The sequence below is a fragment of the Microcaecilia unicolor genome, chromosome 7 (genome assembly GCF_901765095.1).
Source record: "Microcaecilia unicolor chromosome 7, aMicUni1.1, whole genome shotgun sequence".
In the NCBI taxonomy this organism is placed as follows: domain Eukaryota; kingdom Metazoa; phylum Chordata; class Amphibia; order Gymnophiona; family Siphonopidae; genus Microcaecilia; species Microcaecilia unicolor.
In genome coordinates this window covers 12,667,215-12,682,986 of record NC_044037.1, presented here as the reverse complement: position 1 = coordinate 12,682,986, position 15,772 = coordinate 12,667,215, and the positions used below count along the sequence as shown (strand labels likewise).

Genomic DNA, 15,772 nt, shown 5'->3' with positions numbered 1-15,772 from the left:
TCACCATGCTTTGAACACTCAACCGGAATGGTGTTTGATTAAATAACAGATATTCTTATATGATTTTTTACACTGGATTACATCATAAATCTAATATAATCAAACTCACCCTCAATGTTCTGAAGACACTGACGTCAGTGAAGCCAAGCCCTGACTTCCTTCAAAAAGGTTCGAAGGTTCGTGGTGGTGAAGCCACCAAAATCGCTCTGAGCCCCACCCTCGAGGGCGGAGCAATGGCAGAACAATGAAGGGGTTGGCAGGGAGGGAGGCAGAGAGGGTGGGAAATCGCTCCGGGCCTCGCCCTCGCGTCAAACGTCATGATGTTGGGGGCGGAGCAATGGCAGAACAACGAAGTGGTTGGCGGGGGGGGGGGGTGTTGCCGACGAAAACCTTGCTAGCGCCCGTTTTATTTGCTCTGAAACGGGCCTCTTTTACTAGTTTTTATATCAACTTCAACTTCTTCAGAACACAGCGGCAAAATTAATTTATAGGTGTAAAAACTTTGATCGGGCATCTCCTTTGTTATTGCCTGTTGAAGCTAGGGTGGAGTTCAAGGTAACATGCTGGGTATATAAAGTTATTTGGGGAAGTTGTCCATTATCTCTTACTGAATTATTAACTTTCTCCTCTACGAGACTAAGTTCTCATTTCAGTGCTATACTTAAATTGGGAATTTCATTGGTAAAAATATTAAAGTGAAACGATTTAATGTAAGCTCTTTTTGTTATCTGTCCGTAAGATTTGGAATATGGTACCTTTGCAAATTAGATCGTTCCCTAATTATTTTCAATTTCACAAGGATTTCAAGACCTTTCTTTTCAGTAAATTCTATGATCTTAATTAGTGAATTTTAATTTTGATCTATGTTCTTTTCTTATGGCAAATTAGCTGCCTTGGTATCTGTGTTATGTTACCCATTTGATTCCTGAGTAGATATAAGCGAGATATAAGCACTAGAATAATAGAATTGTTACCCAACAATCTGTGCACACACACTTTCACTGTGAGACTTGCCGCAAGTATAAAGGACCTGTGGATGTTTGTCCCTGTTTTTCCTGGGAATATTGCATGTGCAGCTGAAAATTCAGTCATCTATACATACACTTCATATCCCTCTTTTCCAGGGGCGTAGCCAGACTTCGGAGGAAGGGGGGTCCAGAGCCTGAGGTGAGGGGGCACATTTTAGCCCCCCCCGGCGCTGCGACCCCCCCCCCCCGCCATTGCCGACCCCCCCTGCTGCCACTGCCAGCCCCCCCGCCGCCGCCACCACCACCACCACCACCAACAACAACTTTGAACCCCCCCTGCCGACGACCCTCTTGACCCCCTCCCCCGCCAACCCTCCCCCACAGTCGCCTACCTTTGCTGGCGGGGGACCCCAACCCCAGCTAGCCAAGGTCCTCGTCTTCCTTCGTTCTGTTTTTGAGTCTGATGTCCTACACGTTGTACGTGCAGGACGTCAGATTCACAGAAACAGAACGAAGCCTTGCGCCTGAAGAGAGGACCTTGGCTGGCTGATCTGCAAGGCTTCGTTCTGTTTCTGTGAGTTTGACGTCCTGCATGTTGTACGTGCAGGACATCAGACTCACAGAAACAGAACGAAGCCTTGCGCCGGAAGAAGAGGACCTCGCAGGCTGATCTGCAAGGCTTCGTTCTGTTTCTGTGAGTCTGACGTCCTGCACATACAATGTGGAGGATGTCAGACTCAGAAACAGAATGAAGGAAGAAGAGGACCTCGGCTGGCGGGGGTTGGGGTCCCCCACCAGCAAAGGTAGGCGACGACAGTTTGGGAGCGGGAGGGGGGTTGAGAGGGTCGTCGACAGGAGGGTCCAGGGCCAAATCTTCAGAGGCCCAGGCCCCCACGTAGCTACACCCCTGCTCTTTACAATCCCCTGAGATTCCCTGAGAATGCCATCTCTCCAGGTGGCTCAGTGTGCATGCAGTGTGATCATGGGCGACTGAATGGGGGCCATTTTCAGACAGTTGATTTATGCAGTCACATTGCTTTTTTACCTATGTACATTGCATTAAAATGTTTCCTCTGTTTTTACACAAGTTTGACTAGCATTGTTTTCTTTCTAAATGATACTTTCGGAAAAATGTTTAAACCTTGTTGCCAGCATTTGTTGAAATGCTGGTCATAGCAATTAAATCAAAGTTTGTGCCTTTCCTTTTTGATGGCTTAAATTAAACTGTTTATCTATACCTACAGTGGCTAAATATCACCAACTATTTGTATAGCTGGGTGGAAGGACCAAACTCAGCTCTCATTCCTTCCTCTCCCAGCCCCTGGCACTATCCGGATAGTGCCGTGGGTGGCAGTCTGTAAGAATTTTCAAGTGGCATTACTCCCCTGATTATATAACAGATCACCTTAATTTAAGTGTCATTTGTACACTTAGAGGGGAAGTTATCAATGTGGGCTACCTTTAAGATGTGGTATTTTACCACTAACTGTTGCTATTTTTTCATGGGTCCCATTTTACACAATAACTGCAGTTAACAGTAATATTACCCATCCTAATGGTAGTCCACATTGATAACTCCCCCCCCCCCCCCTCCTTAATTCATGAAAAAAAGAAATGTCTCTATAAATCAAAATCACTGCATGTAATAAAAGTGAGTCAAGTACAGGTCAATCAAGCCATTGTGACATCACTGATGAGGTTGGCTCTTATTGCTGGAATGAAGCATTATGACATCACAATCTCAGCTCTGGTTACCAGAGGCTGAAACTCTTCACATTAAGGGGGTAGGTTATCAACGTTAAGATGTCTTATTTTGCCACTAACTCACGTTGACTTTATGCAATGAGACCTAGTTATTAATAACTGAGGTTAACAGTCTAAGCAGGTCTTAATGGTAGCCCACATTGATAACTTCCCCTCTTAATTAAAGAAAAAAGAACTGACTCTAGAAATCAAAATCAATGCTATATGTAATACTAGTAAAAAAGGCCCGTTTCTGTTTTAAAGGAAACGGGCGCTAGCAAGGTTTTCCTTGGAGTGTGTATGTTTGAGAGAGAGTGTGTGTGAGAGTGACTGTGTGAGAGAGAGTGAATGTGCAAGTGTGTGTGTGTGTGACAGAGAGAGAGTGAGACTGGGTGCAAGTGTGTGTGTGAGAATGAAAGTATGTGCCAGGGTCCCCCCTCCCTCCCAGTTCCAGGGTTGTTGTCCCCCCCCCTCCCTACCAGTTGCAGGGGGGTCCCCCCCCTCCCTTCCTTCCTCCCTTTTTCCCAGTTGCAGGGTCCCCCCTCCCTTTTTCCCAGTTGCAGGGTCCCCCCCTCCCTCCATCCCACTTAGCAGACCACGGTTCCAGGCAGCCTCAGAATGTTGGAGGTGAGAATTATTATATAGGAAAAGTGAGCCAAGTATAGAGAAATCAAGCCATTGTGACATCACTGATGAGGTTGGCTCTTAGGCATTGGTGGAATGAGGCATTATGACATCACAATCCCCAGCTCTGGTTACCAGAGACTGAAACTCTTCATACTAAGGGATGAAGTTATCAATGTGGGCTACTGTTAATGCATATTATTTTACCACTAACTCATGTTATCGGTCCCATTTTATGCACTGTAGCACTTAGAATTTATCTTTAAATCATAAGACTTCCATCTGTTGATCGCACCAAAGACCACATTCAGGCTCAACCATTGGTAGTCTGCAGTTTCTCCAAAAATGAGGCCTTCTTTCTGTTAAATGACCCTGGATTCAGAAAGCCAGTATATTTCATACTTTGAGGGACAATATTCCTCTATATGTCAGATATTGTATTGGGATTCTGTTCAAATTTATTTTGAGAAATGTTTCTGGGAATCCAACAGAAAAGATGAAACCAGAGACCTTAACTTCTCACTACAGTGCATCACGCTGGTCAGATTTATTTCATGGGATAAAAGATTTAGGGGGTCATTTTTAAAGTCACATCCACAAGTAAAGCAATGTTTTACATGCAGAAATAGCCTTCTATACTATCGGCCATAGCGTATTTGTCTAAATTTGTGCACAGAGGTTTATCTATCCTAAGGAGTGGTTCTCCCAGGGATGGTTTAGTGTTTATATGTGTACATCATAAAATATTCAAGTATGCCTGTAAAATAAACCAGAAACTTTGTGCATTCTAAATAACAGATGTAAAATATGTGGGTACTTTCCAGGGGGTTATTTTCAAAGAGAAAGCATACATGTAGGTTCCCATTGAAAAATTGTGTAACTTATGTATTTACTTCCTGTAAATGAGCCGTCCTTAGGTCAGTTTTCATGTCCATGTGTAATTTTTACTCACAGACTTTCCAGTCATTTTCAAAGTGAAAGTATCTACATGTTTTCATTTTTAAAATTGCCCCAGGATAAAGCAGCCAGCCAGACACTTGCACCTCTGTAATCGCGGGTACTTTTTCCGAAGAAAATAATACAAGAGCATTTGAAAATTCATAAGGATGTGTGTACTTCCGAATCCTGCCACCCCAGCAATGTTTCTACATAGTGCATGGAGTGGCCCAACATGTGCAGTGTTACCTGCATATATGATGGGCAGATTCCAAAAAGCCCATTTCATGGGAAAAACACTGTTTTACCCATGGAAATGGCTTTGCACATTGTCCTTTTGAAGGACGTAAAGACAAGTCTTTCAATTCTAGGAAAAAGGAAGGCCTGATCCTAAAAAATGGCAGTTGGCCTCCATCTGGTTGTCCATGAGTTCCTTGCTGATACCGTAGACAATCCTGCATTAGCAGATCTAAGATGAAAATTAAACACTTGTAAATCTGGGTACAAGCAGGGCAGACTTTAGCCCTCAGGAAACTCTGATTTCATGTGAAAATGAGAGGAAAAAGTGGGGGATCAATGACTTCATTTTCTGAAGAATGTGCCAAAAATATATGGACCAACTCACTTAGAAATTTATTTCATTTTGTCTGAAAAGATTTTTTTCTTTATTCTCTAGTTTTCACTGTATTGATGCATATGTCAATCTCTCCTCTCTCTGACTGAACTGACCATTTCACCCACTTGACATCACTCACCCCCCCCCCCCCCCTGTGTACTAAGAGTGGGTGGATGTGAGTCCAAGTTCACAATTGTGATCCCAGAATCATTAACGTACTCACAGTCTTTCCATTGTGTGTCCAATTCAGGGCAGCTCGACCATTATAAGTGGTCCGCACACTGCAAGTGAGATTCAGGCTGTCTCCAACCAACACCTTCTCCTGGCTGGCAATCACGTTAATGTCTCTTGTACCTACTGAGAAGATAAAAATACAATAACAGTTGAATTTAAGTTTAAAGTTCTTGTGAGCATAAAGTTTGAAAGACAGGTCAGTAGACTAGTTTCAAAATAGTACCTAACACAGTAACCCAGCAGATCTGTGGTTCTCAATCCAGTCCTCAGGCCCACCCATCCATTCAAGTTTTCAGGATAAATGCATGACATAGATTTGCATTTCAAGGAAGCAGTGTGTACAACTATGAATGTGAATGCATATTCATTGTGGATATCCTGAAAACCTGACTGGATGGGTGTGTCCAGAGGGCTGGGCTGAGAAGTACTGCAGTAGATGATAGCAGAAAAAGATCACTCGAACAAGAGTTATTCCTGCCTACAGTGTTAAATTTCGTACAGTGGCCAATCCAGGTTACAAGTACCTGGCAAGATCCCAAAACAGTGCAATACATTTTATGCTGCTTATCCTAGAAATAAGCAGCAGATTTTTCCCAAGTCCATTTTAATAATGGCTTATGGACTTTTCTTTTAGGAAGCCAGCCAAACCTTTTTTAAACCCCGCTAAGCTAACTGCTTTCACCACATTCTCTGGCAACAAATTCCAGAGTTTAATTACACGTTGAGTGAAGAAATATTTTCTCCAATTCGTTTTAAATGTACTACTTTGAAACTTCATTGCGTGCCCCCTATTCCTAGTATTTTTGGAAAGAGTAAACAAGCGATTCACGTCTACCCGTTCCACTCCATTCCACTAATTATTTTATTTTAATTAAATCATATAAGCACTTTACATAATCAAATCTTAAAAAATGCATGTGGCCCACGGGCAGTAGGTTTCCCACTGATGGAAACCTAGTGTTATGACCCGGTAGTAGTGAGCCCCTGTGCCCCGACTGACCACGGCAGAGATGGAGTGACACCGCACTCGGTCAGGCAGCCAGACAACCCCTAGCTTTACCTGGGAAGCGACCACCGTTCACTGGGAGTTGAGCTCCCAGCTGCAGGTAGCCACCAGGACTTCTGGAACTGGCGGGGTTGCACAGCCACTGACCAGGATAGCAGGAAACAGACACAGTCCAGAACCAGTACTCCAACAAGCAGGGAGTAGTCAATTCAGTCCAGGGTCAAGGCAGGCAGCAAACAAGCGTAATCCGAGAAGACTAGCCAAGGTCCAGTACACAGGAAAACAGGAACAGAAGAAGGTCGGTGAACAGCACTCCGACAGCAACTCCTCAGAACAAATGAGGCCGAAGCAACGAAGGACTGAAGGCAGGGCTTTAAGTAGTGGAGGAATTAGGCTCAAGTATGTGCAGCTGATTCAAGATGACTGCCCCCATCAGCAGAGATGCCTTCGTCCAAATATGGGCTTCCTTCCTGACCTCGTTACTCCAAGATGGCTGCCCCCTCCTGAGCTAGCCAAGATGGCTGCTGTCCTTGATCCAACCCGGATGATGGCTGCTAGACTTAGGAAACTGAAACAGACCCTCCTAAGACTGAACCTTGTCCCTCTTGAACGAAGCTGAGGAATGACTTAGCCGGGAGGAGTGTCGAACAGGTGAGGGACGTAACACCTAGGGCTCCTTTTACTGCAGCGGGGGCCTGCGCTGGTATCAGTGCATGTTTTTGATGGGCGTTTAGGCCCCCTTTTACTGCAGCGGGTAAAAGGCTCTATGTTTTTTTCAGAAATGGCCACGTGACAAGTGAAGCACTTGCTATGTGGCCATTTCGGGAGGGGGTGGGGGTGGGGAGCACTTACCGCCACCCATTGAGGTGGAGGTAAGGGTTCCCGTGCTAACCCGGCAGCAACCGGGCAGATTACCGCCAGGTAAACACCGGTGCTACAAAAATAAAAATATTTTTTGTAGCGCCGGAAATGGCGCACACTGGGGGTAGGAACTACCACCGGGCTGCTTCAGTAGCCCTTAGCGAGTGGTAAGTCCGTATTGGGCTTACCACTGCTTAGTAAAAGACCCCCCCAGGTACAGCCAGATTCAGTAAATAAAGCTCAAAATTAGGTGCTGGGAAAAATCTGCACCAAGTGCTCTTCTATAAAGGATGCTCAGGGCTGATCACCCTTTACAGAATAGCTTTTAGGATTCCTGCACCTTACGCCTGCTGAAGCTTGGGGGCGTAACTCCGGTATTCTATAACAGGGCGCCTACATTTTTGGAATGCCCCTGACCCTCCCATGGGTTGTGCATGAGACACATTCAGCAGGCAGAGCCATGTTTAAATCCAAATTACAGCCAATCAAGTCCAATTATTGTCAAGTAAGGGGTCCTTTTCCTAAGCAGAGGTAAGTCCAACGTGGGCTTACTGTGCGCCAGTCTGGAACTACCGCCAGCCCACTGTGGGTGCCATGACCAGTTCCACCCCCAGCATGTGACATTTCTGGTGCAAGTGGATATATCTGAAAAATATTTCCACAGGGGTAGGGTCACCACGTGTCCGGGCAACCAGGCTCATTTGTCCAGATTTCTGGACAAACAGGCAGATTGCTAGCCTCCCCTCCCCTTACTTACTACTGCCCTGGTAGTCTAGTGACCTCTTCCACTTTCAGGGCAGGAAAGAGCCCCCTCTTTCCTGCCCGGAGCGCTGCCCTGCATGCATCCCTCCTGTTGCTGATCTCGGCGCCGATTCAACATGGCCGCTGAGAGTTGAAGTGACTTTGCAAGACTTCAACTCTTGGCGGCCATTTTGAATCGGCGCCGAGATCAGCAACAGGAAGGATGCATGCAGGGCAGCGCTCCGGGCAGGAAAGAGGGGGCTCTTTCCTGCCCCGAAGAAGTCACTAGACCACCAGGGCAGTAGTAAGTTAAAGGGGAGGGGTGACAGGGAGGGGGGATGATGGGGTGTGTGACAGGAGGGAGGGGAAAATGTGACAGGGGCAGAGCGAGGGCGTGAAAGGGGCGGCGTGGGGTGTGAAAGGGGGCGGGGTGGGGTGTGTGGTGGGGGCGGGGCATGTGTCCTCCTTTTTGGGGGACAAAATATGGTAACCCTACACGGGGGTTACCACCAGGTAACCGCAGGAGCCCCTTCTGGCACCTCAATGGGTGGCGGTAAGTGCTCCCCCCTGCATAGCCATGTAGTAGGTTGAATCGTACCACATGACCATGTCTTTTTTCCAGCCTTTTTACCCACTGCAATAAAAAGGGCCTCAGCGCGTGGTAAAAATGGCCTTTGAACGTTCACTTCCTCACAAGGCCCATACTGGAAGGCAGTGAGGCAACCCCGTTTCTGTGATCCAATCCACCGATGATGTGACCTTGTCCTGACCCACATTTCGGGAAGCACTGCCCTTAGGGAAATCCGTGTGGCAGAACCAACAAAGCAGTGGCGTAGCCACAGGTGGGCCTGGGTGGGCCAGGGCCCATCCACTTAGGGCTCAGGCCCACCCAACAATAGCACATGTTTAGCGGTAGCTGGTGGAGATCCCAAGCGCTACCAGCTGAAGACTTCCCCCTGATGGTAATGAAAACGCTACTCTCCACGATACTGGCACCTGCGCACGTTCAGTTTTCAGCGCATGCCTGCTGCAGACTGCCAAGGTGGAAAGAAGCATTTTCCTACCAGCTGAGATGTCTTTTGGTAGTGGAGGGGGGGGGGGGGGGAGAGAATATTTGGTGCCCACCCACTTCTTGCCTAGGCCCACCCAAAATCTGTTGTCTGGCTACGCCCCTGCAACAAAGCCTATGCAGAGTGGGGAAGTAGGCCTGACGGTAAGTGCAGTGGGCTGAGAACCTGGGGAGCAGGGTTCAGTTCCCACTGCGACTCCTTGTGATCCTTGGGCAAGACACTTAACCCTCCATTGTTTCAGGTACCAAACGTAGACTGTGAGCCCTATATGATATGTAAACCACTTTGACTGTCCCACAGAAAGGTGGCATATTTGAAAGCTATTTGCAGAGCTATTTGGGGGATATGAAGTCACAATTTCAGAAGAGATTCGTGAGCCTAAATCATGCTAGAAGCTGTTAACATATTTTTGCAGCCTGCACCCATGTGAATTTCTGGTCATTTGACCTACTTTAAAAAGGATTCATGTGGCTGCACACAGATGAATTTCTGATCCTGCAGCCCACTGTTTGAAAAACCTAGCCATCCTTGCACTCCAGGTTTAAGCCAGATAATCTACTATAATAAAACTCACCCTCAACGTTCTGAGGACACTGACGTCAGTGAAGCCAAGTCACTGACAACAGTTCCTTCAGGTTCGAAGGTTCGTGGTGGTGAAGCCACCAGGCCCCGCCCTCGCGTCAAACGTCATGACATCGAGGGCGGAGCAAACGTTGAGGGTGAGTTTTATTATCTCCGCATAACCTAACCGCCCCTGCCGCCCAACTGAGCAGAAAACCGCCGCCCCGACACTGCCGCCCTCCCGAAACTACCGCCCAATTGAGGACAATACCGCCGCCCCAACATTGCCGCCCTCCCGAACCTGCCGCCCAGCTGACCCAAATATTGCCGACCTGCTCTCCCACACTAACAACAACAACAACAAAAAAAGAGAACAGACAGCTGACATTTCTGAAGCCGCTCCTCCTCTCCCCTTACGTCGCTGCCCCTGGAGAAGACCCCGGAGGAGCGCAGCAACATCAGAGGGGAGAGGAGCAGCAGCTGCAGAGGTGCGTTTTACTTTTAACAACTTTTTCAAAAATGTTTCTTTATGTTCCGGCTGCTGCTGCTGAACAGGAGAAGCAGGCAGCAGCCACAGAGTTAGCATTTGCGGGTGCCCAGGGGGTTCATGTGGGCGGGGGGGAGGGGCTTCGTTATGCGCCGGGGGGGGGGAGTGGGTCGGGTGATATCGCCAGGGAGGGGCTTGCAAATTGCGTGCCCACACCGAAAACATGCAACAAAACCTCTTTTAACCCCCTGACTTCACTACTATAGCCTACTCTGAAGCCAGCCTGCCATTGCTGCTAAATACGAAGATTCATTGGTACAGGCAATCCGCATCGACTCTATCGAAGGTAAACTATGCAGGGGGGGAGGGGAGAGGGGACCCTAAGACCACAGAGGGGGGAAGGGGGTCCTCAAACTACAGAGAGAGGGGGGTCCTCAGAGCACAGAGAGCGGGGGTCCTCACACCACAGACGGGGGGGGGGGAGGGGTCCTCAGATCACAGCGTAGGGGGTCCTCAGACCTGAGAGGGGAGAGCGAAGGACACTCACTGTCTCACACACACACTCGCACACACTCATTCTCACATAAACACACACTGTCTCACAGACACACTTGCACCCACTCTCACTGTCTCACACACACACACTTGCACATTCACTCTCTCTCACGCACACAGTCACTGTCACAGACACTCTCTCAAACATACACACTCCGCCAAAAACCTTGCTAGCGCCCGTTTCATTTCAGCAAGAAATGGGCCTTTTTTTACTAGTGTCAAATAAAATCTAGACATATATCTCTGTGAACAATCTGATATAAAATCCACCATAAAAGTCAAAGCAGTTTGTAGTAGCCGCTGTCAGGGAACCAGAACAGAGTCACGTCATGATCCATCCCTGCTTCTAATTAGAAACTTTTATAGCCAGTGTCAGTGTGCTGAGTTGAGTTCTGGAACAGCTAATGGCAGAGTTAGTGCAATAAAAGCCATCGTTTACAACTTGTCCGTACTTATTATTTTCACATACCCTACAACAATGTGTCTATTCCGGAGGCCTCCAGCCTTCACTGCAAACCTTGAACCATTCGAGTGTTTATTTATAGACTCATGAGAGGAAAGGAAGGGCTCTTAGGGGCTGGATGTTGTTTGCAACAATCTAGGTTATGTCAACAACATATCCCGTATTTATTGCGTGTTGTTAACCAACAAAAACAAGCAGGAAAAAACCATTTGGGGGCTGATATCCAGACCGCGGGAATTAGCCGGACTAACTGCCACAGTCAGCACTAAACTTGGATAGTCGATGCTGGGTCGTTTCCGGTAACCGGCGAGGAATCTCCGTTTTATTTTTGGCCCGTTTGAACATTATGTTCAAACCGGCCAAAAAGATATCCCATTGTATTCACGCGGCTAAATATAACCGCTAAAGTGGGGCTGAAAAACGGCAGAAAACCGGTTATCCACTATCCGCTAAACAACCGGTTATCCACTATCCGCTAAACGGGGATATGGGCAATATTCAGCGGGGGAGAGCCAGTTATCCCCCGCTGAATGAAACCGATTATGAGGCAATTAACCTGCAGGTACCACATCCTTGCTAGTTAAATACTTGAATATTGGGGGGGGGGGGTATTTTTTATTCATTTGCTGATAACAGTCTGCACTAGTTGATAATAGTTTCTGTGTGCATGAACCATTATGCAAGAGTGTGTATTCTTTCCAAAATACTGTGCCCAGAACACGGCAGCCAGATTAATATTCGGCAAATCACAATATGAAAGCGCGACACCCCTACGAGAAAAACTACACTGGCTCCCACTTAAAGGACGCATCACGTTCAAACTTTGTGCCCTAGTCCACAAAATCATCCATGGAGACGCCCAGCCTACATGTCAGACCTAACTGAATTACCACCCAGGAACGCAATAAAATCTTCTTGCACATTCCTCAACCTTCATCCTCCCAACTGTAAAGGTCTGAAATACAAATTAATGCACACATCTACCTTTTCCTATATGAGCACGCAGCTATGGAACGCACTACCACGCAACCTGAAAACGGTCCATGAATTGACCAATTTCCGTAAACTACTGAAAACGTATCTCTTCGACAAGATATATCACAAAGACCAACACGTGTAACTGTACAATCTTTAATATATACAGTGGGGGAAATAAGTATTTGATCCCTTGCTGATTTTGTAAGTTTGCCCACTGACAAAGATGAGCAGCCCATAATTGAAGGGTAGGTTATTGGTAACAGTGAGAGATAGCACATCACAAATTAAATCCGGAAAATCACATTGTGGAAAGTATATGAATTTATTTGCATTCTGCAGAGGGAAATAAGTATTTGATCCCCCACCAACCAGTAAGAGATCTGGCCCCTACAGACCAGGTAGATGCTCCAAATCAACTCGTTACCTGCATGACAGACAGCTGTCGGCAATGGTCACCTGTATGAAAGACACCTGTCCACAGACTCAGTGAATCAGTCAGACTCTAACCTCTACAAAATGGCCAAGAGCAAGGAGCTGTCTAAGGATGTCAGGGACAAGATCATACACCTGCACAAGGCTGGAATGGGCTACAAAACCATCAGTAAGACGCTGGGCGAGAAGGAGACAACTGTTGGTGCCATAGTAAAAAAATGGAAGAAGTACAAAATGACTGTCAATCGACAAAGATCTGGGGCTCCACGCAAAATCTCACCTCGTGGGGTATCCTTGATCATGAGGAAGGTTAGAAATCAGCCTACAACTACAAGGGGGGAACTTGTCAATGATCTCAAGGCAGCTGGGACCACTGTCACCACGAAAACCATTGGTAACACATTACGACATAACGGATTGCAATCCTGCAGTGCCCGCAAGGTCCCCCTGCTCCGGAAGGCACATGTGACGGCCCGTCTGAAGTTTGCCAGTGAACACCTGGATGATGCCGAGAGTGATTGGGAGAAGGTGCTGTGGTCAGATGAGACAAAAATTGAGCTCTTTGGCATGAACTCAACTCGCCGTGTTTGGAGGAAGAGAAATGCTGCCTATGACCCAAAGAACACCGTCCCCACTGTCAAGCATGGAGGTGGAAATGTTATGTTTTGGGGGTGTTTCTCTGCTAAGGGCACAGGACTACTTCACCGCATCAATGGGAGAATGGATGGGGCCATGTACCGTACAATTCTGAGTGACAACCTCCTTCCCTCCGCCAGGGCCTTAAAAATGGGTCGTGGCTGGGTCTTCCAGCACGACAATGACCCAAAACATACAGCCAAGGCAACAAAGGAGTGGCTCAGGAAGAAGCACATTAGGGTCATGGAGTGGCCTAGCCAGTCACCAGACCTTAATCCCATTGAAAACTTATGGAGGGAGCTGAAGCTGCGAGTTGCCAAGCGACAGCCCAGAACTCTTAATGATTTAGAGATGATCTGCAAAGAGGAGTGGACCAAAATTCCTCCTGACATGTGTGCAAACCTCATCATCAACTACAGAAGACGTCTGACCGCTGTGCTTGCCAACAAGGGTTTTGCCACCAAGTATTAGGTCTTGTTTGCCAGAGGGATTAAATACTTATTTCCCTCTGCAGAATGCAAATAAATTCATATACTTTCCACAATGTGATTTTCCGGATTTAATTTGTGATGTGCTATCTCTCATTGTTACCAATAACCTACCCTTCAATTATGGGCTGCTCATGTCTTTGTCAGTGGGCAAACTTACAAAATCAGCAAGGGATCAAATACTTATTTCCCCCACTGTATAGTAATGTCTTATAATGTCTTTTGCTTTAATACAACCATGTACTTCACCACCATGTAACCCAAAACCCTCTGTAAAACCAAATGTATATTCTCTTCTACTTCCGGTATCCACGACGAATTGTAAGCCACATTGAGCCTGCAAAGAGGTGGGATAATGTGGGATACAAATGCAATAAATAATAATAATAAATAGCATGCTCCATCTGCCAAGATGGCAAAACTCATAATGACGTTGCCCCTACTCACCTACTTTCTGTGGCACGTACAAAGACATATGGTCTGTGCCATTCACATGGGTGACACACTTCAGCATCTGCTGTAGTTGGAAGGAAGGGAAGGGTATGATGAAACCTCTCCGCGGATCCCAGAACATTCCAGGGGGGCTGATGTCCGAATCAGTGAGCTGAAAACAGAAAGGAAGCCAATGAGTGCTAAAGATTCCCCCGCTCCCTCCAAATGCTGAACCAGCTGTCATGACCCTGTTTTTTCGGTTTTGTATGTGGCATCATCTCAACCAGAGAAATGTATAGGCTGGAAGAGAGGAGGGAGAGAGGAGACATGATAGAAACGTTTAAATATCTCAAGGGCATTTATGTACAGGAAGAGAGCCTTTTTCTAATGAAGGAGAGCTCTGGAATGAGGGGGCATATGACAAAGTTGAAAGGGAATAGGCTTAGGAGTAACCTAAGGAAGTATTATTTCACAGAAAGGGTGGTGGAGGCGTGGAATGGCCTCCCGGTGGAGGTGGTGGAGTCGAGGACTGTTCCAGAACTTAAAAAGGCATGGGATAAGCTTAGGAACAGGAAGAATTAGGGGTTACAGAGGATGGGCAGACTGGATGGGTCATATGGCCTTTAGCTGCCGTCATGTTTCTATGTTTAAATAAGCCATGAAAGACACTATTATGTCTCAAAGGACTTAAAAATCCCGCCAGTTAATATCAACCACCCAGAAAACTACCATTGCAATGATAGCATTATTTAACAAATTATTCTATTATAGCAGTGAAATCTGGATTACATACAAAGATATGTCAAGTTACCTAGTTCCAGGAGGGAGACACAAACCAAAGCAGTGTGGGGGTTATGATCGCTGATTCTACCCACTGAAATCCATGCTGCAGGTCCCACAATGCATCAGTACAGGGATCTCAGAAATGGTCTAAAATCTCCCTGTTGCAACCAGGTAACTTGGCAGCTCTGAGAATCTCAGTATAAACCCTAAACCACCACCGCAATCTCTAGCAATGGATCTAGGATCTTTCCCCATACAACTCACCACAGAAAAATATTGAAATCACAAAAATATAAAGAAAGCAGACCTCCTTCTACCAAGCCATGTTAGTGATGCCAAGTGTGGCAAATTATTTATTTATTTATTTATTTATTTGGATTTATTTACTGCCTTTTTGAAGGAATTCCTTCAAGGCAGTGTACAGTAAAAATAAATCAAACATGAGCAATAGACAATTACAGCAGTAAAAATATTCAAAGAACAATTAAAAGTATGGCATAGTAACTACTTTACAATGTCAACACAATACGTAATAGAACATTTTAATTGGCAGTGCAGGGTACAAGCAAAGATGGAACATATAGATAGGTACGAGAGTAAGAGGAGTTAGAAAATAAAGTGACTAATTTAAAGAAAGTTGCACATGAGGTCAATGCAACGAAGCTCATTGAATTCCTATGGGCTTTGGCGCATTTGCCATGTGGGAATCACTACCAGGGCTTAGTAAAAAGAGCCCCAAATTCTTTATTGTATCTTTGTTGTCTGGCCATTTTATTCGTGTTTGTCACACTCTCCAGTTTCTGCTTTCCTCTGTCTTTCCAGAATCTCCAGTCCATCTGCCACTTCTTCTCTCCCTTTCAGTCTTCTTCGTATCCTCTCCTACATCCATCTCTAATTTCAACCTTTTACATTTATTTTTCTGCCTATCTGTTCAGATTTCATTCATACTATCCAGTCTTCAATCTTCCTCTGTTTATTATGTAGTAAACCTGCAGCTTTCCATCTCCCTCACCTCAGCCCTCCTTTTCCTCATCTTATGATTCCTCATTTTTTTATGCTACAATTCACTTTCTCCCCCTCTTTACAGTGTCTCCTCTCCTCCTTTCTTTCTCTCTTCCCCTCTGTAGTTTATTGTTTAATAATATTACTATACCACTC

General features: G+C 46.1%; 1 protein-coding gene across 3 annotated transcripts in view; it reads right to left on the bottom strand.

Moving 5' to 3' along the window:
* LOC115474923 (vascular endothelial growth factor receptor kdr-like) overlaps positions 1 to 15,772 on the bottom strand; it is a 344,006-nt gene that overhangs the window by 182,428 nt on the left and 145,806 nt on the right. For all 3 annotated transcript variants that reach the window (XM_030210630.1, XM_030210628.1, XM_030210631.1), the window contains exons 5-6: positions 13,847 to 14,003; positions 5,111 to 5,244 (exon numbers count right to left, since the gene is read on the bottom strand). In XM_030210630.1, coding sequence (XP_030066490.1) covers positions 5,111 to 5,244; positions 13,847 to 14,003 — 291 coding nt within the window. The remainder of the gene's footprint in view (positions 1 to 5,110; positions 5,245 to 13,846; positions 14,004 to 15,772) is intronic.